The following is a 26,369-nucleotide window of genomic DNA, read 5'->3' on the forward strand; positions in this document are numbered from 1 at the left end:
AAAATACATTACCATAAAGTGTTCCTGTTTTTTTTTTTGAGTTATGAGGGCTATGCATGAACACATTCATCAGACAGGCAAAGTAAATACAGTTTGTTGTCCTACTGTAGTCCTACAGTGACATTACTTACTAAGGGTATACTATGCAGGATTATTGGTTGATGTTAATGAACTTGCCTAGCGGCAAAAGTCAAGGTAAAAGCCAACCCCAGTTTCCCTCTCATTTGGCCTTTCACCTCACTGTATTTGCAGCATTTCGGTGCAGTGTTGATTGAATGCCTCCTGCTCAGGGCCTGGCACCTGGTCACTACCTTTTTATAAAGCCAGGATCATCATCTGAGCACTGTGGGTGCCACGTCCTTTAGCGTCCTGAGCACAGAAAATAAGAAAAATGCAGGCAGAGGGCAGAGAAAAATACACCATCACACACTTCTAGTGAGTCGTAAGAGATGACTGAGAGGGGATTACATCTGTATGAGTCTATGATGCATTGTTTTTTAAGGAAAATGCTGCATAGTATATCTGTAAGTTTGGAATCACTTAAGGTCCTGAACAGGTTTAACTGCCCGTTACACGTCCTACTGAACTGTAAGAACAGAATGAGACAGGGATTTGAAAGGAATAGTGCAGCTAAGAGAAAGAACAGTCAACACCAGTAACAGATTTAGAGGATAGGAAAATTGTATTCAACCATGTTGTACAGATTGAGTCTGAGACCCCAAACATTTGAAATGTCATTTTCTGTAGCATACTTCTGAAACGTCATCAGCTCAAATTCCTGTTTATAGTTTTCATAAAATTAGGAAAAGCTATAACAAGCTCAAATCAATCATAAAGAGAAAAAAAGACTTTTACAAAAATTGTACTTTGATTTCATCTAAATGCCGTCCAAAAATCTGACAGAGAGAGAGAGAGCATTCCTGCAAACGGCATCATCGATGTTTTACTGTTAACAGATCACCTTTGCCTGCTCTGGAATTAGGGCAAGAAAATGGCCTCTTAATCACTGATAACCAACATTCATTCTTATTGTGCATTATTTCTAAGGCAACATGGAGGACCAAGCGAGCATTTACTACTGAATCCAGTGGCTGGTGGTTGGGACTGTTGCCAGTATTTGCAGCAACATTGGCACGTTGTTCCCCACAGAACAGCTTGGTTAAAGGCAACATGTTACACATTGAGTTTGACACACACACACACACACACAGACACACAAAACTGTCACAAAACACACCTCTGACACAGAGGCGGCGACAAATCCTCCAAGTCCTCCGATCGGGTGTGAGCTGTTGTTAAACCTGATAAATCATCAAACCCTTCATTGACTGATTCATTCGCTTCACTTAATTTAAAATGACTGATGAATGATTTAAATCTGACACTTTTAAAAACAATAAATTAATAATACACAAATCAAAGTGCCCAAATTCCAGTGTAAACACCAACCATATAATGATTTTGGCGCTGTTGGCAGCTTCAGTTTTTTACAGAGGAAAATGTAAAACAAAAAAAGGTTGCTAAGAAGATCTGGGCTCCCCCCACCCACCTGAACGTCAAAATGACACCCTGCAAACTAATTGGGACTTAACTGAGATGATCCTGCAATATCGGATGCACAAATATGTACACATACCCAAATAGAAAAACTCTGTATACAGTACAGTGTGTACAGAAGTGTGTAAACCACATCTTGTACAGGGTCTCAAATCAGCATATGTTTTTTTTTTTGTTTTTAAACAAATAGAGCGACATTTTGGGAGCTACGCCTTTTTGCTTTCTTGACTTAAGTTCTGCTGCGTTCACATGGAATCAGGAAGACAGTAGATTGAATGGCAATGCCATCTAACATTACTGTTACCAATATTTTTTGCTGCCCTCTCCTCCCTTTACCGTCCTGCTCTCTATCCAGTTTGCCATTTACCATCTCCCTGATTCCATGTGAACTCAGTTTTAGATAACAAAGATCTATACCACTCTGAAGTCTGTGCTCTGAAGCTACTATTAGCAGCCGGTTAGCTTAGCTTAGCACGTAGACTGGTAACAGTGAAACAGCGAGCCCAGCTTTGTCAAAAGCTAATAAAATCTGCCTACCAGTACTGAAGCTCATTAATTAACACATTATGTCTTGTAAAGGCTCACCGTGACGACAAGACTCCGGGAAGTGACTGCTAAGAAATACTGTGTAAAGTAATGTTGAATTTTTATACTTAAAAGTTCTGCATGTAACTTTTGGAAAATCCTTGTTAGTGGTGACCCCTCTCTCTGAGCCCGTTTAGTTAATTGTGGTCAACATCCTGTTGCTAGGTGAGAGGGAGCACCTGGGCATCAGTCACAACAGTGACAAACAAAGACTGACTGTGACTGGCCGACATCTTGTTGATAGATTGCTGGAAACTAAATTACAATCGTATTTAGATTAATGTTACTATCTGTATGTTCCCATATTGCATTTGGACCATTGGCGTCATGATACTAGCTTGCTTGCCATTTGCAAATTACTTTATCAGCTCATGTTGCAAAGCAAGCAACAGCAAATCCATGCAGATGAGCTTTGAAGCTAGTTAGCTAAATTTAGCTTTGGTTATGGTTAGCTTGTTGGCAGCCCATAAGCTAGCTGCAACTTAGCTATTGATCTAGTGTTGGTTGATCTGAGCTGATAAAGTAACTCGCAAACCAGTCCCAGGAGTCTGAATGCATCAGCTGACGTTATCCACTCAATAACGTATGTGCTACATTAGCTAACTAGGAATTCATCTGCGTTAGCAAGCTAAATTTATCTAACGTTAGCAAGCAAAACCCACAATATATTTCACAAAAGTGTTTCCTCTTCGATGCTTTTCAGCACTGAATTTGACAAATTTACTGTTTATCAGACGACAAATGAGACAAAAATTAAGGCTCATTTATGCTCCCTTTACGTACAACAACAGATGCATTCATTTCGCATGTTGTAAATGTCACTGCCCTCATATGTTCATGCTTCTTTTATGATAGCGTAGATAATAGATGGCACTAGAGAGTCAAAAGTTTCACCAAGTTAACACCAACAAACATGGCGACGGTAGAGGGGATCCTAACATTGTACCTTTAAATAGACTGCGCTGTAAAGTGCGGTGGTCTGTGCAGCAATGATATACATCCACATACATACATGGATGGAGAATTCTTTCCACCATTTGTTCCATTTTGCCAATATTTAAATTTCTTCATTTCGTCATTTCTTTCAGTTGCATCTCACGTGAAATATGCTACACTGCCTCCACGATCTCCAGTGGCTCAGTTTCATTTGTATCCGTAAGCTTTCCGAAAATGTGCACAGATACAGACGAAATGAACTCAGAGTGCAGACAGAAGGCTCTGTCCAAATGTGTCTTCGTATCTAACACGGAGCATAAATAAGCCTTTATCCAGTGTACCCTGTGGTCATTTCTGCTGCAAGTCACATCTTTTGATTTTTCCTGGAAAATTCGCTCTGAGTCTCTTCCACTGAAATCAGTACACAGGCTGCTGGAGGAGACTGAGAAAGTCTCAGTTTTTAAGTTACATTACAACCTGTTCACTTATTGGCAACAAAAAGGATGAATACTTGTTAAAAGTAACATAAGGAACCTTTATGTTTCTGTTCAGATAAAACAAGATATAACCCATTTACTGGACAGACATGAGTGGTAGCAATCTTCTCATCTAACTCTCAGCAAGAAAGCAAAAGTCCTAAAATGCTGAACTATTCCTCTAAGTGGCGTAAATCTGTTCATCTTGATCGACCTGAGGAGTGTTTTGTTTGTATGGCAGGAGATTTCTCTGCAGTGGCAATCAGCTTGAGTCGAGCTGCTTCTGCAGTTCTGCAGCTTCTACAACTGGCACATTGTAGTGGCGATCATCCTCTGTGACGAGGCACACGGACGGCCAGTCATCTTTATGGTCGTCTGGGTAGTACGTGACAAACTCCTCTGTGTCGGCCTTGTACAGTCTGTAAACTTGAATGGTGCACTGCAAGGCGTAGCCCAACAGGAACATCTCCACCTGCAGAAGAGCGGTGAGATAACAGCACAGTTACACAAGAGCCGAGATTAAAATGCACGGTGTTAAATAACCCACTCAAGCACATATTTACAGGCGGGGATTCTTTACGGAGACCGTGCCTGTAAAAGCTTTAATCAAAAGGAGTGAAAATAACAATTAAATCACTCAGCAGCTCGTCCTTCCTGAAGTCTCCACACCCCTGAGGGCGATTAAGTGGAGACGCTGTGGCTCGAAAACAAAAAAACAGAACAAGCGCCAGCATGTTTTATAGTTCAGATCTCAGATATAAAGAATGTTATTCACTCCGATCTCATGACATCTGACATTAGCGGTTGTTTTGTTAGTTACCAAGCATGCCACCAGATTATTCAGCAGAAATGCATCGCTGGATTTAAAAGCACAAGACAATCCCTGCAGCTAGTTTGTTGTAAGTGTTGTTTACCATAAAAAGGTTCATGTAAATGCTCCCTACCTGCCAGGAAACTACTGTATGTAGCCTATAAAATGTCTTTATATGCCTGTTAAAGCGAGTCTGCGGTCGGCTGGGCCACAAATAAAAAGAAGCACTGGGTTTCTCCTACCTGCTCCAGCCCGGCGCTGAGGCCCACGTGGCTGAGGTGGTTGTCAAGGAAGGAGCGCGGGCAGTCTGATGAGTCCCGAGCAAACAGCAGCCAGCAGAAGAGCGGGACGTCTCCGCCGGCCTGCATGCAGCCGTGCAGCTCCACCGCTCTGCCCAGCATCAGCAGCTTCAGTGCCTCAAGCAGCCCCAGCTCCTCTTCTCCTCCCTGAAACACTCGCTCGCACAGCTGCTGCCGTTCCACAGCAGAGGAGCAGTCCATTGCTGCCTGCCACTGGAAACAAATCAATGAAATCAATCTATACTTAATTTTTTAAGCATCTAATCATTGGAGTCATTTGGCATGTACACGTGAAACATTTTGCTGGTTATAGCTTTACAAATGTGAGGATTTGCTGCAGTTTTCTCTTCACTTTCACTTTAGACTGTTGCTGTCAGAGAAAATCTAGTCTTGCATTGCCAGAACCACCTCCATGTGCTGTGTCAGCGCTAGAGAAAGGTCTGAAAGCACACATTCTGCTATAGGGGAAAATAACACTCTGACTTGTTTGTCTTCCTTTAAAGCAATTACAGTCATCTTAGGTGGTGCCAAGCACCGGATGCAGCGACTGTGCCCTTGCAAAATAGTGTCAAGAACTTGTTTTCGTTGCACATTTGCACATGGAGGCGAGCGCCGTCGTTAAAATGACTAATTCCCCACAAAAGAAAACAGCACAAAAAAAAAACAGTAATAGACATGTGTCAACTGTGTGATTCAACTTTTGCGAATAAAAAAGATTATTTGATTATCGCACCCTACAGGTGAAGCCTGAATATACGGTGTATGCTCACTGGACCAGTTTAAACCGCGGACAGTATGCTGGCTGAATGAGGCTCTTGATGAACATTATTACGATGCCCCCGACTAAGAATTTTCCTAGTTGACCAATAGTTGTCATTTAAGGTCATGAGTCGACTAGTCGCCCGCATGTTTATGATATCAATTTCATTAATAAATGCTGTATTTTGGGCGGGGCAACACAATGGTTTGAGTTGAAGGTGTGAAAAAGAATAGTATCAGTAACAGTGTTAACACTGTGCTACATTACAGAGAAATACAAAACCGTACTAATGAACCTTCATTAATATAGGCCTATATTTTATCTACAAGTGCACGTCACACACTGAGCGAGCCGCCTGTTAATGACGCTGTCGGCAAAGCAGTAATGATTGTGCTAAGTGGCTAATGGGCATGTAGCTACTTCCATGTTTCAGATGATACGTCATGTTTGTAGTCGACCAATGAAGATGAGTTTACATATCACTTTGGGTTCGTCCTTCACCTTCTCAAAATGATCCCACACTTTGGATTTCCTGCCTGACATGTTATTAATTAGCCTGTGGAATAACCGCAGGTACCAGCCCTGGAAATTAGGGGCCGTACACACATTATGTCTTTAACCACCTCAAAGCGCAAGGTTAGGCGCTGGGTGCTACTCTTGTGCCTTTTCTGTGCCAGCTTTCAAGTGCATGGTGGCAGGTTGCGTCTGAGGTTGCTAAGCAACCTTAACAAGCACCAAATCATAGCCTATGATAGTCTTTTTTTTGTTTTTCTTCCTGGGTCTAAGTGACCAATTAAATCTTGCCGACTAATGACCTTTCTGGTCGACTAACAATTGGTTGACCATTAGGGGGCAGCACTATTACGATGAATTCACAAAAGCTCTTGTTAAGTGGAAAGAATACTTGTATTGGTAAAGTCAATGTCACTGGCACATTGCAATACCAGAGTAACATGATGTGGCAAATTATCTCTGGCTGGCCAAATCAAAATGATGGAGCAATATCTTCCTGCGAGATGGAGTTTAGGCTTTTCTGAGGCATGCTGACAAGTTGTTTTAGTCGTTGTAGATCTTTACAGCAATTCACAGAGAGGAGAAAGCATGTCTTATTGCACAATCCAAATCTTCAGCAAAACTAGCCATTTTTAGGGATTAGGCTGTTAGCTTAGACGTTGTTGTTTCCTGTAGCCAAGGGAATTTTGAAAACAGTAACATACAGATAACTGAAGGTGGTAAAATGCCAGCCTGATAGCAGCAAATAGCAGGCTTGTAGCTACAGTCTACATCCACTGAGTCAGACTAGACAAAATAAGACAAAACTCACAAAAATATTTTGTTTGACTAAACTGAAATTTACTGATGAGCTATTGGAAGTGTCAAATGTGTTTTTCTCCCATTTCCCCATTCCCTACATAAACATTAGTGAACATGAAAAGTGATTTATGTGCAACCAGCTCTGACCTGAATAACAGCACAGAGTTTATTCTGAGTGCAACTGTATGGAATCCATAATGTCGGGCACAAATCCAGCACACAGCAACCTCTCATAAAACAGAAGAGGCCAGACTTTTAAAAAACGCATGTGCTGTAAACACAAGAATTCCTCACAAGCTAGCAGCAGCAGTGAGCGACTATAAATTCAGCTCAGGGCCTCATACTGTTACAGTAAAGAGGCACTGTGGTTTTTACAGTTGAATCGGTTTCTTTGAGGCTGAGGGTGCATCTATCCCTCCAAATCCTTTAGAGCACGACTAGGCGGTGTGCTAATGACACAGAGGCAGAGCAGTGCAGCATTTAGAAGACCACCTCCCTTTAACATATGGAAGCAATCACAACTGAAAGCTCTGTGGAAGACTATCAATACCCTCAGTGTCTACGGACAGCAAAAAATAGTCCTGTGGTTTACTCGCTGTGTGTCTTTAAATACTTTCTCACTGTATGCATGTGTGTGAGCAGATCTGCAGCCAGTACCTTACTACGGAGAAGCTCCATGTAGCCTTTTAGCTGCAGGGTGGCATCTCCTGTCCCATCTCCCTGCAGGCACTCTCCAGGAAATGTCCACTGGCTTATCAGACCTTCCTGTGCCTCCAGTTGCTTCGGGAGCTGTAATTAAAATGATGAGATTTAAAGTGTGTTCAAATGAGCTGAAGCAGTGGCATCATTAATGCATAGACTGTGTATAAATTCATTCACTCATTCACAACTCCCTGCTCACCATCTATGCAGAGGACTATATGGTGAGCTCATCAGCAGATGAAAAAGCACTTTTGGACACTATTCTGGTAATTCTTGACACTGTTGATTACGTCATTGCTGGTGCATGGTAAAAATATGCTATATCAACATCTGCTCGTGGATCATCCATAATAAATACCAACATGCATGTAAAAATAACTACGTACTTTGTTGCGATATGCTGCTCTGCTCACATTAAACATTATTTATTGCACCACAACTCAGGGATCTGGATTATGCCTGTCGTGATAAGGCAACACAAACTATACTCCTAATACTCCGTATAAAACAACAACAGCTACAACAGGCTGCAATCCCGTTGCTGGTTTGGGCACCCCAGGTCAAAGTTTCATGTACTGTGAATAGTTAAGTAAGTAGAAGATGGACTTAAGTTAAGGATGAAACATGCTTTTCAACATTTAAAGCAAGATTAGTGTCTTATTTTTGTTTTGTACAATTTTAGGGTGAAAAAAAAGGAAAGGAGCACTATGCAAAAGTTTGAGCACCCCAAGACATCTTAGTTCTCAGACAACGTTTCCCAGGGTCTCAGACCTTAATTAGCTTGTTAGGGCTATGACTTGTTCATAATCAACGTTAGGAAAGGCCAGGTGATAAAAATTCAGACTCCTGAAACCTTGTCCCAACAATCAACAGCCATGGGCTCCTCTAAACAGCTGCCTAAACCGGCTACAAAAAGTGTTAAGGAGCTGTGATGCTTGCTAAGGAGGCACTACTAGTGCAGGGGTGCACTAACTTTTGCTTCAGGCCCTTTTCCTTTTTTGTTAGCTTGAAACTGTAAAAGATTGAAATTAAAAAGTAATCTTGCTTAAAATATTGAAGAAATGTTTCATCTTTAAACTCCTGCATGCTAGTGCTTGTTTAGTGACCATCAGTTGTACACTGGGCTACTTTTCACAATGCATTGTGGGATACTTCGAGTCCACCATATAAGGCATAATAATTCTCATATCACGATTACAGTGACTAAAATTGTCATAGTTACTGGTAATGTGACTGTATTGTTAAAATGTGCTGAAAAATGCTGACACACAAACTGAAATAATTACACCATGATCTATATTAAAACCACAAAAAAATAATTCAACAGCACTTTTTGACTGCATAAACATTTAAATACAAGCATAACCAACACCTTATGTCAACGTATATAAAACCATATCAAACATGCATTAACATTAAATATAGCCTGTCTCTGAAATGCGTGCTCGAGTGTCTGTATCACTGTACATGAAGACAATAGACCATTAGCATCACTGGGTTTGCCTGCTGCATGCCCACTCTGTAAACAAGGGAAGAGCAAAACAAACATGCTGCAGCTGCAGCTGGGAGACGGCTGCTAACTTTGGTTAATGCTGGACAGTAATTACAGTGAGTTTTTCAAAGCACGGAAATCAAAAACACTTTTAAAGATAATAAAAAATTTGAAAGAGTAAACTGTGAAACCAGTAACTGTTTCATACCTACTTACAGTAAATTTAGTATTTTGGGGTTTGGAAATGTTGGTTGGACAAAACAAGATACCTGCTGAACTCAGTTAAGGCCCTAGAATGTAAGTGTCAAATCCCTTTTACAGCACTCTTATTTTAAAGTCACCTAACTGAACACAGTAAAAAGTCAACGAAAGACAGGGTATTAAAATCAGACAGCTTAAAGCTATAGTGCGTAACTTCTGTCGCCTCCCAGCGGATAATGCGTTATTACAACTAATAAGCCGGTGGCACTTCCATGTACACAGAGTAACACTTGCCAGTCGCCACACACCATACACAGAGTAACACTTGCCTTTGTGGCAGGATCCATTTAGGCATTTACGGACCTGTAGAAGTTACGCACTATAGCTTTAAATATTCAATATGCAACATTTAATATAGCAGCAACTGTTTGCTACGTAAAGATATAGTGGGGTAATGGCATCCTGAGCAGAGAATGAAGTCACGCTATCTCCGTGTGTGGTTTGCTGTGGTAATCCAGCCTGGCCGCATGTTCATGTTAGTGCATGTGTGTATTCCACTGGTTAATTTATCGCCATGGCTTCGCACTGCGTTCATATGGTGGTTACTGCTGATAACAGGACGGCTTCTAAACAAAAGTTTAGCGTCCACCCCTCTGGTTACACCACCACCCGTTAACACACTGTTCAGCACTGTTTATGGAGTCAGCACCAGCAGCTGCTCGCCGCCGGCTCGGCCACCTCTATGTTGAAAGCTATGTCCAGACACTCCGAATTTCACATAGAGACCCTTAACTTGACTATTAAGCCAGTTACAGCTAATCAAATCTGGTAGCAACAGTTGGACTTTTCAGTCATTGTCTGAAATCAATGATGCATTTGTTAAAAAATTACTAACAAATTCGATGGTATATCTTCACGTTTATCAACGAGAATGGAATGCCTGACATGCATAGCAACAGTAACCAAGGGCCATGGGACAATGGTCAACTGATACCAACCCATTAAGTGAGTATTTACCATATTAATGTCCTCGTCCTGCAGCCATGTGGGCAGTTGGGTGCTGTGGGAGAGCACCTGGAACAGTGTGGCTCTGAGGGCGCAGTAGTTGTCTCCCCTCACTCTCCTCAAGCTGCCAAACCTCTGGGACATCTCTTTATAACCCTGCAGCAGCAGCAGCACACCACAACACCATTAACGTGAAAAAAACAACAACACAACAACCAGCTTTAATCTGAAACACTTCTTCCCAGGAGCCACAGACACCGACCTTTCTAATGAGAGCACTTTTGGCAGTATTTCCTTTCCACTCTCTCTCACTATAAAACAGAATATCCACCGCCGGGGCCAAACTGCATCTGTCCTCCTTTAAAACTGAGACAGAGAGAAGAGAGTGAGAGGAAATGAGGGGCAAAACAAAAAGGACTATTGTCTGCGTTTTAAATGACAAAACAAAAGTAGTGTTGTTTGAAAACTGTGGTGCAATTTCACAACATGGATGTGTGATTTAGATGTACTAACGTGTAATTTCTGCTTTATTTTTCTGTGATGCAGACAGCTCCTCCGCTCCTCTGTACAGGTCTTCTTCACTGAAAGGAAAAAAACCAACATTTATTCTGCAAGTACAAAACTTAACCCATAAGACTGGCAATGATTTATATTTTTCTTATTGTCAACACCTCTTACTAAAAGACCAAAAGCATCAATAAACTCATCTGACTAACAAGTGTCTTTGTGTGCAGAAAGACAGATATATCTTACTCCTCTGTGCCATAGAGCTCCATTTTTGTTCCAAAACTGCAAAGCTGCACTGGGTGATGCGTTCCTTCAATTCACTGAACATGGGCAGTGTAGTTTATTTTGAGTTAATCCCACACACACCATCCTGCTGCTGCAAATACTCATTAGCGTACCAAATTGGTATTAATCCACAGCTGTAAATAGTCTCCAAAGAATGCACTATTTACTCCTGTTTATGTAATGCTTCCTCACAAACATAGCGCCAGGCTATTTTAGGAAATAACTTGGACTGTTTTAAAAAAGTGAAAATGTGCTGCATGTTTGTAACCCATGTTCAAAGAGTTACAGGAAACCACTGACAGAACAGGGAAGACAGGCAGTGTGGAGAGACAGGCTTTGGTGTTTTTATGGAATTTGTTGACAATAAAAAACATACGGAGAAAAACACAAACATTTTCCCCTAAGCTCAAAATAAACACAAAAATATTTTTAAATTTGTTAATCTTCCAAAACCATGACAGTAAACACCAAAATATCTACATAACTTAGTATTTTCTAATTACAAATTACAACCACTGTCACATCCACTCTGTAACAACGTGATGATGTGAGAGCTGAGGATTGAACACATGGTACTGAGTCTATGTTGCCACACAGTTTTGAAAATTCTCTTCCTGTCTTGTGTCCCACTTTAACATCCTGTCTCAGAATAACAGAGGCATTAATACATTCTGACAAGGGATGAAAGGCTGACCAGTTTCTCAATAAACCGCTGTTTAACTCCAGATGGTTGGTAATATGATCTTTTAAACAGCGTTTGATAACCGCATGGGGATCTCAGTCTCGATTAATTTTGCTTTTGACAGTCTGACACCCAATAACCAGAAATGTTAACTGTTAAATTTTATCATTCTATCAGACAAAAAAAGAAAGAAAAAGATTTGAAATACAAGACGCCTTTCCTTTTAGTGTGGTGCTGCACTGACACAGTGAGTTTAAGCAACACATTTCAAAACGCTATCCAGTAAGAGGTGGTGAAATTAGGACATTTTGTGATGTCTTGCCTTTTTTAGACAGCCGGCTAGCCACAATAACAAGTGGAAATCCAGTGCCCTCCAGTCTCCTCTGGTTAGCAAAAGTTAGCCTTGACTGCTCTGCACTGCACACCACCCATTTGAAGTGGGATTTATACTTCTGCATTGAATTGACACCGTACCTACTGCATAAGTTCTGCGTCAACGTAGAGCCGACGCCATACTCTACGCCATGGCCTGACGTCTAGCCTTGCATTGCTATGTAAAAATGGTGTTCACCCTCTTGTCACCCCCATGTAGCCTCGCTGAGCAAGCAGCTTCATTTTGAGCTGCAAAACCCCTTTCGCAATGTTAACTATGTTAGCACCACTAACTGTGCTGACACTGCAAATGGCTCTATCAGAGCTACAGTAGTAACCAAAGCTGAAGGGGTTTGCGGTGTTAATTGCCAAATGAGCTGTGCCACTAGCTTCCACCAGACCCTGGTGGTGCACAGTGCAGTAAACTGAAGAGTTACAACATAACTTGAATCTGACATGCGTAACTGGTCAACATATTCTTGGTGGTTAATTTACTAACAGTAAAACCACTGATATCCCATGCTTTGAAAAAGTTTAATACTGTCCAGCATCAAACAAAGTCAGTAACGGTCTCCCAGCTGCAGGCGCAGCATGCAACGTTTGTTTTGCTGTTCCCTTGTTTACAGAGTGGGCGAGCAACAGGGAAACCCAGTGATGCTGCTACTGGTCCATTGTGCACATTAACAGTAGCACTTCAGCAAGCATTTCAAAGACAGGCTATCTTCAGTGTTAATGCACATTTTAATTTGATTTCATTTGTTTATTTTGTGGCTTTGCTATTTTTTTTAGGTTTAGGCAAACAAAAAGTGCAGCTGATTTGATGTATGGCTTTCAAAATAGAACTTGGTAAAATGATTTCAGTGTGTGTTTTAGTACTAAGTGGACATTTTATAATAATAATAATAATAATAATAATAATAATAATGATAATGATCTTTAATTATATAGCACCTTTGAATGAATGAACTAAGAGCTGGAGCTGACAAGTAGCGCCAGATCTGAAGATCTCAGGGTGCGAGAGGGGACATCTGGCAATAACAGATCACATAAGTAACCTGGAGCGAGGCCTCTCAGGGCTTCATATTAAAATCTATTGTAAAAGCAGTATGTAGCCAGTGTAAGGAAGCCAGGTTTGGTGAAATGTGGTCATGTTTCCTGGTTTGAGTCAAAATCCTGGCAGCAGAGTTTTGGATGTACTGAAGGCGGGAGAGGGATTTTTTTTTTTACTGATGCCAGAGAGGAAGGAGTTACAGTAGTCTAATCGAAGGCGTGGATAACACTTTCCAGATTTTTGGTGGAAAAGAAATGGTCTAATCTTTGAAATGTTTCTGAGCTGATGACAGCAGGATCCAAAGCTTTCACCACATTTTAACAACACCATGATAATACTGACATCCGCAATCATTTTTGTGTCTATAGTCATGATATGAAACTTAAACATAGCCAAGACATGACTTGATGTTAACTTTATAAAGCAACTACAAAAGGATCATTACAAACCTGTTCCCTAGGCCATCTTCAGCAGCAGAGTCTTCCTTCTCTGTGACTGGTATCTCTTCGGCCTTTTCATCAGTAGATGTGCTCCCTGCTGGCTGCTCCTCTTCCCCAGTAACCTCCTGAACTTCAACATCTTTTCCAGCCTGAGTCTCGGCCTCAGCGGGAGCACTCTCCACCTCCTCCTTCCTCTCATCGTCCTCCTTCGCTTTGGGAACATCACCATCTTTGTCCTGTCCTTTCGGCATAATTTCCTCCCCAACATCCTGTTTGATGCTCTCCAAGGAAGTGACCTCTTTCCAGCTCGTAGTTGTACACTCACGATCTGGCTGTGCATCCTGATCGGACTTTGAGCTGCAGAGAGAAAATACATCTTTGATACTTTCCCTGACTTATATATAAATCTAAAGTTTACTGCTTATGTCTTAAATGTGTTACTTAGATGACATGTTATATCATAAAACAGTTGTAAAAGGATATAAGAAGGTACAAAGAACAAAAGGATAGTGGCATGCAGTGCAAACAAGAGGTGAGTCTTACAATCATTTTGCTTAATCAACAAGTTGTAGTGTCTACACGCCCCCTAGTGGTCACAGGGAGGCTCACAAACACACAGGTTCTCAGTTTATGTAAACAGGCGTCTTGTTTTGATATCACTAACTCTGAACCCACTGACCTCTCGCTGGCGTCTGCCTGAGTTGTGGTCTCTGGCTCCCTGACAGAGTTGGCGGAGTCTCGTTCCTCACCACTGTGGTTGAGTCCCTCAGGCTCTGAACCAGGAGAAGACTCACAGACATCATGGCTTTTTTCGACTTCAGGACCAGGCTCCTTGCACAATGACAAACTCCCATTCTCTGAATCCTCTGCCGCAGCACTAGACACAGGACAACAGGAGAGAGATATTAATCATTTATAAAACAGGATCAGTCTGCTGATGCACACCTCTGATCGTACAGAAGAGAGGTTGTGTGATATGAATTTTTTATTTTTGTAATATCACTGTGTTGATAATATGGAACTAATCAGAGTGGAATTTTGTTTTTCCCCTTGTGTATTTATGCTCAACAAATCAAGGTACTTCATCACATTGGCAATAATGACATCAGCGCCGTTTAGATTGGTTCCCTATAAGCCTCCCTTTCACTACACAATCCTGTCTGCCACTGGGTACTTTCTCCTGGGAAAATCTATGCTTTGATTTACAGCCCAAAGGAAGTGCGTCAGCCATTACAAAACCAAAACAGGAAGTGGATAATGCTTTTGTTTACCCCGGCAGAAGCTATCCCCTGTTATCAAAGAGTATCTGTCTAAGTTCTTTGCAGTTTCTATCCCCAGTAGCAGAGATGGGAGACGCTCATCATAACAATCTGAGCCTGTCAGTGGCAAAAACGTAAATTAATGGTGCAATCATGCCCCGACTGATCACACTGCAGCCTGTTTCACCGCTGCCAGCTGCAGCATTCTCTCTCAACACTGGACTGATCTAAAAAAAATGTTGTTCCCATTAGTCAGTTAGACACAAAAACTTTAATACAGCAGCAAACCACTATCTGCTATGAAAAGATATAGTGGAGTAATAAGAGAATTAGTCACGCTTCCTCTGTGTGTGTGTTGTAATCCCAACTTCTCTGTCATTTGCTGTTATAGATGGTGCAGCTGCACATGCATGCTAGTGCATGTGAGTCCCTGTGTGTGTGTATCCCACTAGATAGCTAATCACCACTGCTCTGTGCAGTGAACTCACACAGCTGTTATTGTTGATATCATGCTGAAGTTAACACAGAAGTGTAACGTACACCCCCTGGTTTCCTCCTGTTGCTGTTGCAGGTGCTATCTATAGAGACAGTACCATACTGCCAACTCCATCTTAAGAACAATGGTCAGGCGACTCACTCTAAATATCTCATAAAGCTCATCTAAGTGAACTAAAGAGGTCAGAATATGAAATAATTCAACAGTAAAAAAAACAAAGGAAAGTCTGAAAAAATACTCCCACAAACTTGTTGTGTAGTTGAAATGCTTTTTCTTTCTTTTCCTTTTAATCAACCATCCAACACCTTATATTTAACCCGCTAGCAGACCACCATATTTGGAACCACTGTTCTATAGCTGTCAGATTTACAGTACATTGTTTATTTAGACATAATTAAAAATATGAAAATGCAAACTGAATGATATGAGATCAAAATAGCTCAGCCCTAATGACACATATTCCATTTCAACCTCATGACATGCTTTTTAAAACTCACATCTGCAGCAGCAGCAGCAGCAGTGGCAGAAACTTTACAGTATGTCTTGTTAAGTGACTCACCAGCTCCGAGACTGTTTGTCGTTCTCCTGCCTGACCACAGAGATGGACGACACCTGACAAGCTGCTGCAGTGAGCTGAATGTTTGGCACAGATAAGACTTCATTGTTTCGACAAAACTCCCCCGATGGCTCCACGGCGGCGTTTTCAATACTGACTCTGGAGCCTGCTTCTTCATCATCACCATGAGCAGTGTCCAGTGTAATGTACTCTCTCGTCGTGTTCGCCTCAGTGTGGTTTTCAGGGCAAACTGCCTGGGCTGTTAGTGAGCTGCTGTCAGGGATTCTGTCCTGCACCAAGGCTGGATTTTCTTCTTCTGGCACCGCATTTGTTGCAGTAAAAACTTCCCAGTCAGCTGTAGCGTGTTTCTGCAGGGAGTTTAAAGTGCAGCGCACAAGTTCAGCTTGTCCACTGTCGGCAGGACGGTCCTTCGTGTCTTCATCTTGTGCTCTGGTGGAGTTTTCCATGAGTTTGGACCGTTTGCTGGGAGAAGGCGATGCTGTTTGTATGACCTCCTTCTGCAAGGGTCCATTCTCCTGAGTGGTGTTGGGTTCCATCTCTGCGACCTCAGGGATCTGCTTCACCTGCACAACCTCCTCCACCTTTATATTGGCCTCATCAGGCATTTTCCTGAGTGATTTAACACAGAGAGGATGAGTAATGTCACACCATACAACAAAATCATCATTTAAATCCCAACTCAGCTGCACTGGTATCTTGAGTAACAGCATTTTTTACGAACAGGAAACCCAATGAGATACTATGTGACTCAAGATTTTGCTGCAAGATGTTTCAAGGAAGTGGCACATCTATAATCAAAACAGTCATCTTTTATGTAGTTTCTCTGCACTAACCACTAGTGCATGAACTGACAAAAAAACCCGGTATGACATCGGGGAAGTCCCCTCACCCTGTCCTTATGTACTCTTTGATTTGGTCACATAACACACCCTACGCAAAGCTTTGGGGGGAAAAACCAAAATGTTATTTTTTATACCTCCTATCCAGCAGTGTGCCACATCTTTAAAGGAAATTTTATGACCTTGTCTGAGTCAAAACCAGCGTTTAAATACAGACAGCACACACACACACTTCTAAACTTCCTTAAAAAGTTAGTTTGGTGTTGAAAAGTCTTTAGAAAATGTTCCATACATCTGTTACTGAGTAAATTCTAACTCCCACAATAATCCAAGTCTGAGATTAGACTAGAATAACTGCCTTGCAGCTGTGTGCCTCCGCCAACCAGTTGCAGAGTACATACATGTCTGTCCAGACTCATATGTAGCCATGACAGTTAACAATGCTTCAAATACAGATGTTGCTACAAAGAAGCTACAAATTCTAAAACGTGGAAGCTTCACACTCATCTTCAACCCCGCAGCACAGAAGCTCTATATACAATGTCAAAGTGGACATCTGAGAAAAGAGTCACCAATTCAGTATCTGACCAACTGTCTACCCTTCTGTTCCTGAGGTATGACATTGAGTCATGGAAAGAAAAGTGTCCCTGCAGACCATTATGATGTCACAGCAAAGCTGACCTTTGACCTTTTGGAGGTAAATGTCATCACTTCATCATTTTATCCTGTTAGATATTTATGTGAAATTTTGTCATAATTAAAGTATGAATTCTTGGTTTATGGCCCAAAACATGTCTTGTGAGGTCACAGTGACCTTTGATCATTAAAATCTAATCAGTTCATTCATGAGTCATAGTGGATGTTTGTGCTTAATTTGAAGAAATTCCCTTTAGGTGTTGAGATAACATGTTCACAAGAGTGGGAGGGACGAAAACCCGAAAACACAATGCCTTTAGCCAAGGCTACCACTGGCCTGGAGGCAAATGTGTGTTTCCTTGGATAGCGAAGGAGTGGCCCACCCTAACATTTACATCCTACCCCAACAAATCCCACTCCTCTTGCCTAAACCTAACCAATCCAACCAACAAAGGCAACAAGTACTGGCCAATCATTGGGAGAATAGGGCAATTAATGTCTTTGCTATACTTGGATTTACAAATTTATGGTCTACGTCATAAAAACTGCAAATATCTACCAAGCAGTCAATGATGTAAATTCAAATTATCTTTTACCATGTGCATCATGTTAGAGCCACACAAAGCTAATATTGCACAATATTATCATTTATCATTATTTGTGCAGCTTATTTTGAGCTTTCCTCCCTCTTATATGTTTTTTTGCTTTATTTGTCTATATTTTATTACCTACTCTATGTGCCTACGTGCTGCCTGGGGACAAGTTAGTTGTTACAAAATTGAATTGAAAAGTGGCATTAACCGATACATGAGGTATGTTATTTCATTGGCTACTGTTTTTTTTAAACAAAATGTGTGATCTGTTAGCAGCTATGAATGTTGCAGTGTCCTCCTGGTTTCTGGCTTCTTTTTGTAGCCTCATTCTAAAAGTGCAAGAAGTGACAGTGCCACCAGTGACAGTTTGTATTTTTCGTATCCATTGTCTTTATTCACTGGTGTATATTTTTGTATTTGGCTGCTGTCTTTTAACCAAATCGACCTTCTGAAACATTGAAGGTTTACTCTACTTTCTACTCTACGTCTGTGGGATCACGTAAATACCTTTGAGGATGTAACTGACTTTGTTTATTTTCCCCTGAAGTTTGCATAAGGAAACACTATGTCACCTGCAATGAATAAAAATGATGCTGGAGGTCTCCAAACTCCCCCCCAAAAAAATTGTTACTGCAGAAGTATTCTCACCTGATCTCGTCATCTCCATCAGGACCGCAGGTGCCCACCACAGCTGTCTCACCAGTGGGCACCGTGGCCTTCGAGTCATCTTTCAGCAAACCACTTCTTTCCTCCGCACTGCCACAGGGACTCTCAGCGCGACAGCAACTGTTCCCCATCTGCTCGCTCCCTCTGCTTGGGAGGTCAGACGGGTTGTAGGCTGAACGGCGACCTCTGCTCCAAAACAAACGCAAGCGACCAGACGAGTCGCTGAAGCCTGAAGACTTCAGGAGTCCATAATGATGAGGGTCAAGCTGCTGCTAAAGCCAGGAAGCAACCATGTCTATGTCTTGTTACTGGGTTGACACCTAGAAGCACAATGTGTAACATCACCACATGAATGAATGAATGAATGAATGAATGAAAACACTCCACACTGTGTGACACAACAGGCAGTAGTGGAATGCAACTAAGTACATTTAGTCAAGCACTGTACTTAAGTACAAATTTGAGGTACTTATACTTTACTTCAGTATTTCTATTTTATGCTACTCCACTACATCTCAGAGGCAAATACTTGTGTTCCTTTAAGGGTTAAGAAAATCATCCTACTTCTTAAGCTAAGTAAACTCTTTAAAAACCCTCTCGGATCAGCTGGAAAATGCACCGTCACAAAGCTGAAAAGGTGTCTGTTTTTCTGACACCATGAACAGCAGATTTTTTAAAGAGGCATGGTTCTCACAGGACAGTCACGCTACAAACACGAGGATCCTATAGAATACGATGCATTGCTGTAAATTAAACTACCCGCACATATATAAAGGAGTTAATATTTGCAGAACCTTACACATGTGGAGCAGTAAAATGCAACATACACACTAACGCAGCAGCAATATTAATTAAAAAAAACATTATCTATAATACTAGAACACTGACAGGGAACATTTTACTGCAAAAAGCTTCTGTGTTAGTTGTCCGTACCCTATGTGAGCCCTCTTTTAATGTGATCATTCCAACTCCCAGCTATGTATTAATGTTACTGTTTTAACTGTATCCTGTTATGTCACACCCGTCAGGTGCATGTATTACCTTTGAGCATGGAGAGGTGCTCACTAACACAGATACCAACAAATTTGAGCCCAAAATTTAAGAGAAATATATCTATTGAGTGCATTAAAAGAGTTATAGGTCTTTTGCTTTAACCTGTGAAAATAGGAGCAAAAATTAAAGTGTTGCGTTTGAGTTGTTAACCACTATAAATGCTAAACACTAAGGGGACACAATTCATGGTAACACCTGTCGACATACAGTATGTGGTTACAGTATTAAAGCACGTTTGCAGTGACATTATGACTGAATTTATAAACCGGGCCACAGTATTTGGTGTGACACCTGCTGCCATGTTTTTACAGTAACGTCATACATTTAGTGTCGAAATGGCTCAAATCCCTGCTACACCCCATTGTTAATTTAAATACAACAGAGAGAAATACCGACAATGACAGCACACACCACAACGCACATTCAACTGTCACTCCCATATTAGTAACGACACAGAAACATACCTCGGTCGAGTTCAGCTAGAGAAACACTCCGCAGGCTCGAGACCATGTAGCTCCGAATCCTGTTTCACTTTTGGTTAGCTGGAAAACAAGCTTAAGTTAGCTAGCAAGCTAGCTGAGGTAAACTTAAAATATAAACACGCGCTACTAAATACGGACCGCCGCTCATGTGAGTCACTGCCGCCACGCTGCTTACCTTCTAAACTCACTACACCGTTACCGTTCAGCGCGTTACACGTCATAAATAACGGGTATTTGCTGGGTTTTATGTGGAACATCTGTTGGTACGGACCCCTAGCATAGCCGGAGCAGCAGGTCACGGCTCGGTCCGAACGCATGACGTCATACTCATGTGCGCCGAGAGTTTTGCTGCCTTCAGGTGCTCCTCAGAAACTCGTAAATTCACAATAACTCCTGCTTTTTTTGACGTATAGAAAGAAAATTAATAAGGTGGGTTGATCAGGTTTTCGAAAAGATCATTTAAAATTATTCAGTTATGCAAACTAAATCAAGAGGCACAGTTTCCAGCCTGGTAAATGTGACGACGCTGCTTTGCTTTACTTTGTGTTAAATATCTTTGGGCATGGGAACGTTTGTCAGACAAAACCAGGAACATGAAGGCATCACCTGTTCCTCTGGCTCTGAGAATTACACCGTTATCTGTTAAAGACTGAACAATAACTTCAACTTTATTATTATCCCGAAGTAATTTTGCTCTACAGCAGTCATCAAGACACAAAATTACATACAGGACAATATCATAAATAAATGTAAAATTCCCCAGCTCAAGTGAAAACTAAGTTAACTGATTAATTAGTTAATTTAAAATGTAAATATTAATTAGTAAACAATTAATTGATAATAGAAATAGTCAGTTGAAGCCCTACAAGATGTGAATATAGTACATTGTTGGCTAGAAAGTTTTGGGGGATTTTTAGTCCTGTTTTGTGGTTTAAAGTTGTCATTTATTTGTTAAGAAAATGCTGTTTTACAGTATATTTTGCACAGTGTCTACATCATCATGATTAAATGACAACATATATGAGACAATAAGAGATTAGAGAGACTTTATTTTCATCCATTGCAGGTAGTGGAACAAAAATGTGTTTCCCTGGTCCCTGGTGCAAAATAAAATAAACATAAGAGCAAAAACAGAACAAGATACAAGACGAGGTACACACATATAGTGCAATAACAAACAGTTGAAATGCAATAATAGAAAACATTAAATCAAACAAACAATATAAGACTCATTTAATATCTGAGGAATTATTAGTGAGGGAATAAAGTTGGCCATATTCTCCAGTTGTGGGAAAAGAAACAAGTGAACAAATAAACTAACTTAAGCTGTCTGAAAAATTAGGATTTTAGTTTAAATGTTTTTTGCTAAACTGTTCAGAAATCCACGTATCATGTTAATAAATTAGTTATTCATGCTCTGTGTTGTGGTAGGTTTTGTAAAATTTGGCAGTAACCTCAGGTTTCTCATATTTGAATTGTCACTAGTATAAATTGTGACTTCATAAGGTATCTGAGGCTTAACCCTCTCAATGAGTTTTCATGTTAAACTTTGCAAATCTGATCATAGGAAAATAATTAATTTAGATATTTTATTATTACTGCTACTCAACATAGTTGGTGGTAATTGTTTTGGTGCAGCATGGTTGCTCAGCTCCAATGCAAATCTACCTTGTGGTTTTCTCTGGCACTTGCAATACTTTCATATGCCTTTAAAGAAGGATGTATGTTTTGCAAAGGGGCAATATATATATATATATATATATGTTAAAACAAATTAATGGGAATTTCTATTGCAAAAAAAAGGCCAATAAAAAATAAGGGGTGACAAAAATATTCTTCTCTCTTTTCATGGGGAAACAAAATGGGTGTGAGAACAGAAATGCAGTGAAAATAGCAAATCCATTTTTATTTTCAAACACTCTTGAACCATTTTATACAAATCATAACTGCAAAATTATATTTTACATTATTTACATCAAAAGCACTTCATTTCCCTGTAAGGAATTTACAGTAAAACCTGTTTTAAACCATAGTTCATGTGCCTGTCCAGGTATTGTCCAGCACCACTGCGATGCTAATTTTCAGTCACTACAAATTCTTCAGCTCCTGTATATGACTCATCAGCTCCTGCGGCAGTCTGAGCTCTGACACTAGATCCATGCAGTGCTGCACAAGGTCGTTCATGTTTGAGTTGGAGGAGCAGTCAGTGGAACCAGAGCGGAGCTTTTGTTGCTGGTGAGGAATGTCCACGTCCATATTTTCTCCTTTCCTGCAGCAGTCTGTTTCTTTACACCCCTCTCCTCCACAGCAGTCTGAACCTGCCTGCTCCACCTGCAGCTCCTCCATGCTCTCAGACACGCTGCTCACACTGGGAGGAGGATTCTCCAAAGCCCTCCTGATGCCCTCTTTGATTGTGTCCTCATGCTGTGAAACCCGCTGCAGGAGGTCAGTCAGCGAGGCTGGGAGGGGGCTTCCTGGATGTTGGATCTGGCACCAGCACAATATAGCACTGTGACGTGAGACACAAAGAGGCAACAGTGTCAGAAACAATAGCACAGAGAAGTGACTGGGACAGGAATCAGCTGGACAGAAAAGAGTCTCCAATAATGAGCAGAACAAAAGAGGCTCATGATGTTTCTGTGCAAAAAAAGAGACTGAAAGAGTTTTTTAAAAGAGTGTTTTTTTTTTAAAGAAGTGAATAAAAATTGAGAGGCAGGGAAAAAGAGATAATGCTCTTTTACAATATATATGATTATGAGCAAAATCACAATATGCTGTGATTGATGTTTACTAACTGGACAACCACAACAACAAAATCCTTCAGCATAATTTTTAATATTTAAAAAGTGACACAAACACATCAAACAATATACTGAACTGCTCAGCCCTACTACACAGTTTTCAGTTTCTCTCCTCATCCATTATAAAAGGCTTTACAGAGGGGTGCTAACACCTGCCATGAAACATATATTCAATGCAAGTACATCAACCATCATTTCTGTCCCTATTGTTAGAAGCAGGAATCAAACATTTTTTTTGAATCAGCAGACATGAAACCATATTAATATTATATTGTGAGATGTTTGGGATTTTACTTATTGAAATATTGTGACATTGCCTAAATAAAATTTCCTGAACTCACTACACCTTTCTAGCTGAATGGGGCTGTGTTTCAAACCTCAGTGTTTTTATACATGGCACTAAGTGAAAAGTACAGAAGTGTAATGCAGTCATGTTTCTCTGAATGAACAAGATTACTATCTCGAGTTCAGGTAAACAAGATCAGATTTTTTTCTTGTTAAAACTTTTCTCAGATTTCTGAGATAATAATCTCGTTAATTCAGAAAAACAGAACCAACAGATTTTTTTCCTCAAGTGAATGCATTATGGAAAGTGTCCAAAGCACAGAGGATTAAACGCTGTCCACCACCATTTATTGAGATTAAATGTTTGTTCAAATTCATCCTCTTTTTTTAACTTATTCATTATTCATTAGATTTGTTTTAATCTGACATTTAACTTCAAAGATGTTAAGCTCATTTCCTAAAGTGGAAAAAGGTGTTTGTAGAAAAACATGTCTGTAATCTTTAAAGTAGTACACTGAAGAAAGTTTAATTGTGGCGTAAACAGAAACTTAGGTATTATAACACTAGTATCAAAAACTATCAAGTTATACCTGGCACACATAATGAGAAAATATTTTATTATCAGTGATTTACGATCTTATTTAAAACCTTGGTGATCTTATCACTTAGCCCTAGTTTCATTGGAATCAAAAGCACATGGCCATACAGAAAATACTGTCAGTGAGACTTGACTTTTCACCCAAAATTAAGATCAACAATAATCACTCCGTGGCAACAACATATATCACTTTACTGTTCAAAAATGGTTAATATAATACAGTCTATCTGCTCAGATGGAGGTTACTTAAACCAGTGGTTCCCAACATGTTTGGCTCATGACCACTTTGAAATGAAGCAGTGTGTCTCTGTGACCTCTTTTTAAAGACCATGGGGGAGCTTCACCAAACAATGACTGACTCATGTTAAGGACGGTTTATAAGGGACAATCAAATGCAGATATCTTACTAACTTAACATGATTTTGTGTAATATATGTCATGTCTTACACCTTTAATCAAATTGGCACTTCATGGTTTTACCCACTGTCCTGAATCCAACAGTAGTATAAGGATATATCATATGTGGGATACATGATGTAATGGTTTACCTTACAATCCCTTTGAGTCGGCCCACAGCTACAGTCTGAGCCGCTCCTTCCCTGAACCCCAGGTTAAACCCGGCCTGCAGCGAGGCCTCCTCCCCGGCATCAACTCCGTCCACATACCCGTCCTGTCCGTAACATCAGTGAGGAGAGAAGACTCACATTATCATGCTGAACGCAGCTTTATAGCTCTGTTACACACAACGAGTTACTGGAATACAAACATGAGGCAGCAGACTGAAAGTTACTACGACAATATAAACACACAGATAAATATTCGTAATAAAAGAGAGCGAATACATCACATTCAAAGGTTAGTTATGGAGGTACGTTATGCTAATGCTACATTAGCTTTACCCTGATTCGCTTCTTCATGTTGGAGGTCCACTCTCTACTTTGCAGACTGAGTTCGTCCCCATCCTCGTCAAACACATCTACGCTACCCGACACAGCTTTGACCCAAGACATGGTGAGTTTAAAATTAATCCTATGTCTAAAAACACTGTTGATATCTGAACAACACTGACATGCAGCAGTCAACTTTGTTGCCTCAGCAGCAACTTCTAGCTAAACTACGTCATCATCCCGCGCCCGAAACAGGAAATCCACCATAAAACAGAATTCTTCGATGGTACATGATAAAAAACGTTACAGCTAATTAATTTTCTTAAACTTGAGTAGAAACTTCACCTTAATAGTTCTTTTAATTTTAATTTTTAATTTAGTATTATTTATTTATTTCCATTATAGGCTATGTTTGTGTTTCTTGATTTTGCATCGTCTTTGTATCCTCTCCTATTTTTTTTTTAAAGTAGTTTATTTTCATTTCCAATTAAATAAAGAACACAAAATCACAAAATACACAAAATATCCTTTCCATATAAACTCAACTGGAAAAATTCTCTTATGTTTATTGTTAGACACCAAGGTAAATCACCTGAATATGAAAATCTGTTTGCCAACAAATCTGAGTTTTTTTGTTTGTTTGTTTGTTTTTTGCTCATGAATTTGAATGATAGCCAACAACACAAAGCCAATTCAACTGATCTGACTTTAATTGTGGATAAATAGCTCATGCATTGCTGCAGATAGGAGGGTTTTCATGTTTCTTTCTTTCTTTCTTTCTTTCTTTCTTTCTTTCTTTTTAAAAATGCATTTTATCAGCATTATCAAAATCCCTGAGAAATGTCAGTTAAAGACACATAAATAAAAAATAAATTAATTGCCTATTCCAAAAGTTGCTATTTTGCAAGTGTCCACTGATTGACACAATTTAAATATGTAAATTATATGTTTGTTTGTTTGTTTAATTTAATTTTAATGTGTTTTATGTTTACGCTTTTTTTTTTTTTAGTTTTTTTTCCTGTTTTTTCACTGGAATTATTGAAGCTTGCAAAAATAAAAGTTTTGCATTTAGGGTGCACCCTTCTTCTGTGGTGTTTATGGCCACACTGTGAAGTCGTGGTGCACACTGACATCTAGCGTCGTTACACATCAGATAATTAAAATCATGATAAATCCTGCAGGGGGCGCTACTGCCTCACTGTAAAATTGAGTGTGGCTATACAGACAGCCGAGAGGACTTGTAAACATCAAACATCCTCAGCCATCAGCTGTATATACAGAGGATGGGAGAACAATTTAACCACCTGAACATTTACAGCTTATCATCATCATCATCATCATCATCATCATCATCATCATCATCTTCCTGTTTATCTAATTCTTTTCTGCACTTACTCAACACCCTGATTTTGTCTCCTAACATCTTTTATTTTTCTCTTAGAGTTCATATTTATCATCCCAACAACACTGTCACTGTTTGACATTGTTTGTGTTGTCTTTAATCAAATAAAGGCACAAACAATTAATACAGTAAAACACACAGAAGACATTATTTTCATTTTAACTGTGCATACACTGTAAATGTTTATTTTAATTGTGTTCCCCATCAAAAAAAAAAGTCAAAACAGGTGTCAGGTAAAAGATGGAAAATGTGTCATTGTTGTTTAACAATAATGTAACTGTTTATTTATTTATTTATTTATTAGGCTATCAGATAAATTG

At 40.1% G+C, this 26,369-nt stretch overlaps 2 protein-coding genes across 2 annotated transcripts; both read right to left on the bottom strand.

The window, feature by feature from the left end:
- Positions 1 to 663: 663 nt before the first annotated feature.
- LOC125881692 (uncharacterized) lies at positions 664 to 20,372 on the bottom strand. Its single transcript, XM_049564971.1, has 12 exons — positions 20,252 to 20,372; positions 20,059 to 20,136; positions 18,524 to 18,861; positions 15,790 to 16,416; positions 14,155 to 14,352; positions 13,485 to 13,832; positions 10,652 to 10,719; positions 10,401 to 10,504; positions 10,151 to 10,294; positions 7,396 to 7,527; positions 4,608 to 4,877; positions 664 to 4,026 (listed from the first exon to the last, which is right to left on the bottom strand). The coding sequence occupies exons 3-12, from the start codon at positions 18,670 to 18,672 to the stop codon at positions 3,817 to 3,819; spliced, it is 2,250 nt and encodes a 749-aa protein (XP_049420928.1). The 5' UTR covers positions 18,673 to 18,861; positions 20,059 to 20,136; positions 20,252 to 20,372; the 3' UTR covers positions 664 to 3,816.
- Positions 20,373 to 21,121: 749 nt separating this feature from the next.
- On the bottom strand, positions 21,122 to 24,881 carry otulina (OTU deubiquitinase with linear linkage specificity a). The gene is made up of 3 exons (XM_049564972.1): positions 24,660 to 24,881; positions 24,309 to 24,430; positions 21,122 to 22,585 (listed from the first exon to the last, which is right to left on the bottom strand). The coding sequence occupies exons 1-3, from the start codon at positions 24,768 to 24,770 to the stop codon at positions 22,165 to 22,167; spliced, it is 654 nt and encodes a 217-aa protein (XP_049420929.1). The 5' UTR covers positions 24,771 to 24,881; the 3' UTR covers positions 21,122 to 22,164.
- Between the last annotated feature and the right edge of the window lie 1,488 nt (positions 24,882 to 26,369).

The sequence above is a fragment of the Epinephelus fuscoguttatus genome, linkage group LG21, assembly GCF_011397635.1.
Source record: "Epinephelus fuscoguttatus linkage group LG21, E.fuscoguttatus.final_Chr_v1".
NCBI classification, from domain to species: Eukaryota; Metazoa; Chordata; class Actinopteri; order Perciformes; family Serranidae; genus Epinephelus; species Epinephelus fuscoguttatus.

What these genes read in the sequence shown, in the direction of transcription:
- LOC125881692 (XM_049564971.1), bottom strand. Translation starts at nt 18,672, where the DNA reads ATGGGGAACAGTTGCTGTCGCGCTGAGAGTCCCTGTGGCAGTGCGGAG. An exon ending in GACAAACAGTCTCGGAGCTG is followed by an intron (nt 14,353 to 15,789) that starts GTGAGTCACTTA and finishes TCCTGTGTCTAG; the next exon opens with TGCTGCGGCAGAGGATTCAG. An exon ending in AGGACGAGGACATTAATATG is followed by an intron (nt 7,528 to 10,150) that starts GTAAATACTCAC and finishes TTTTAATTACAG; the next exon opens with CTCCCGAAGCAACTGGAGGC.
- otulina (XM_049564972.1), bottom strand. Translation starts at nt 24,770, where the DNA reads ATGTCTTGGGTCAAAGCTGTGTCGGGTAGCGTAGATGTGTTTGACGAG. An exon ending in ACATGAAGAAGCGAATCAGG is followed by an intron (nt 24,431 to 24,659) that starts GTAAAGCTAATG and finishes TGTTACGGACAG; the next exon opens with GACGGGTATGTGGACGGAGT. An exon ending in CGACTCAAAGGGATTGTAAG is followed by an intron (nt 22,586 to 24,308) that starts GTAAACCATTAC and finishes CTCACGTCACAG; the next exon opens with TGCTATATTGTGCTGGTGCC.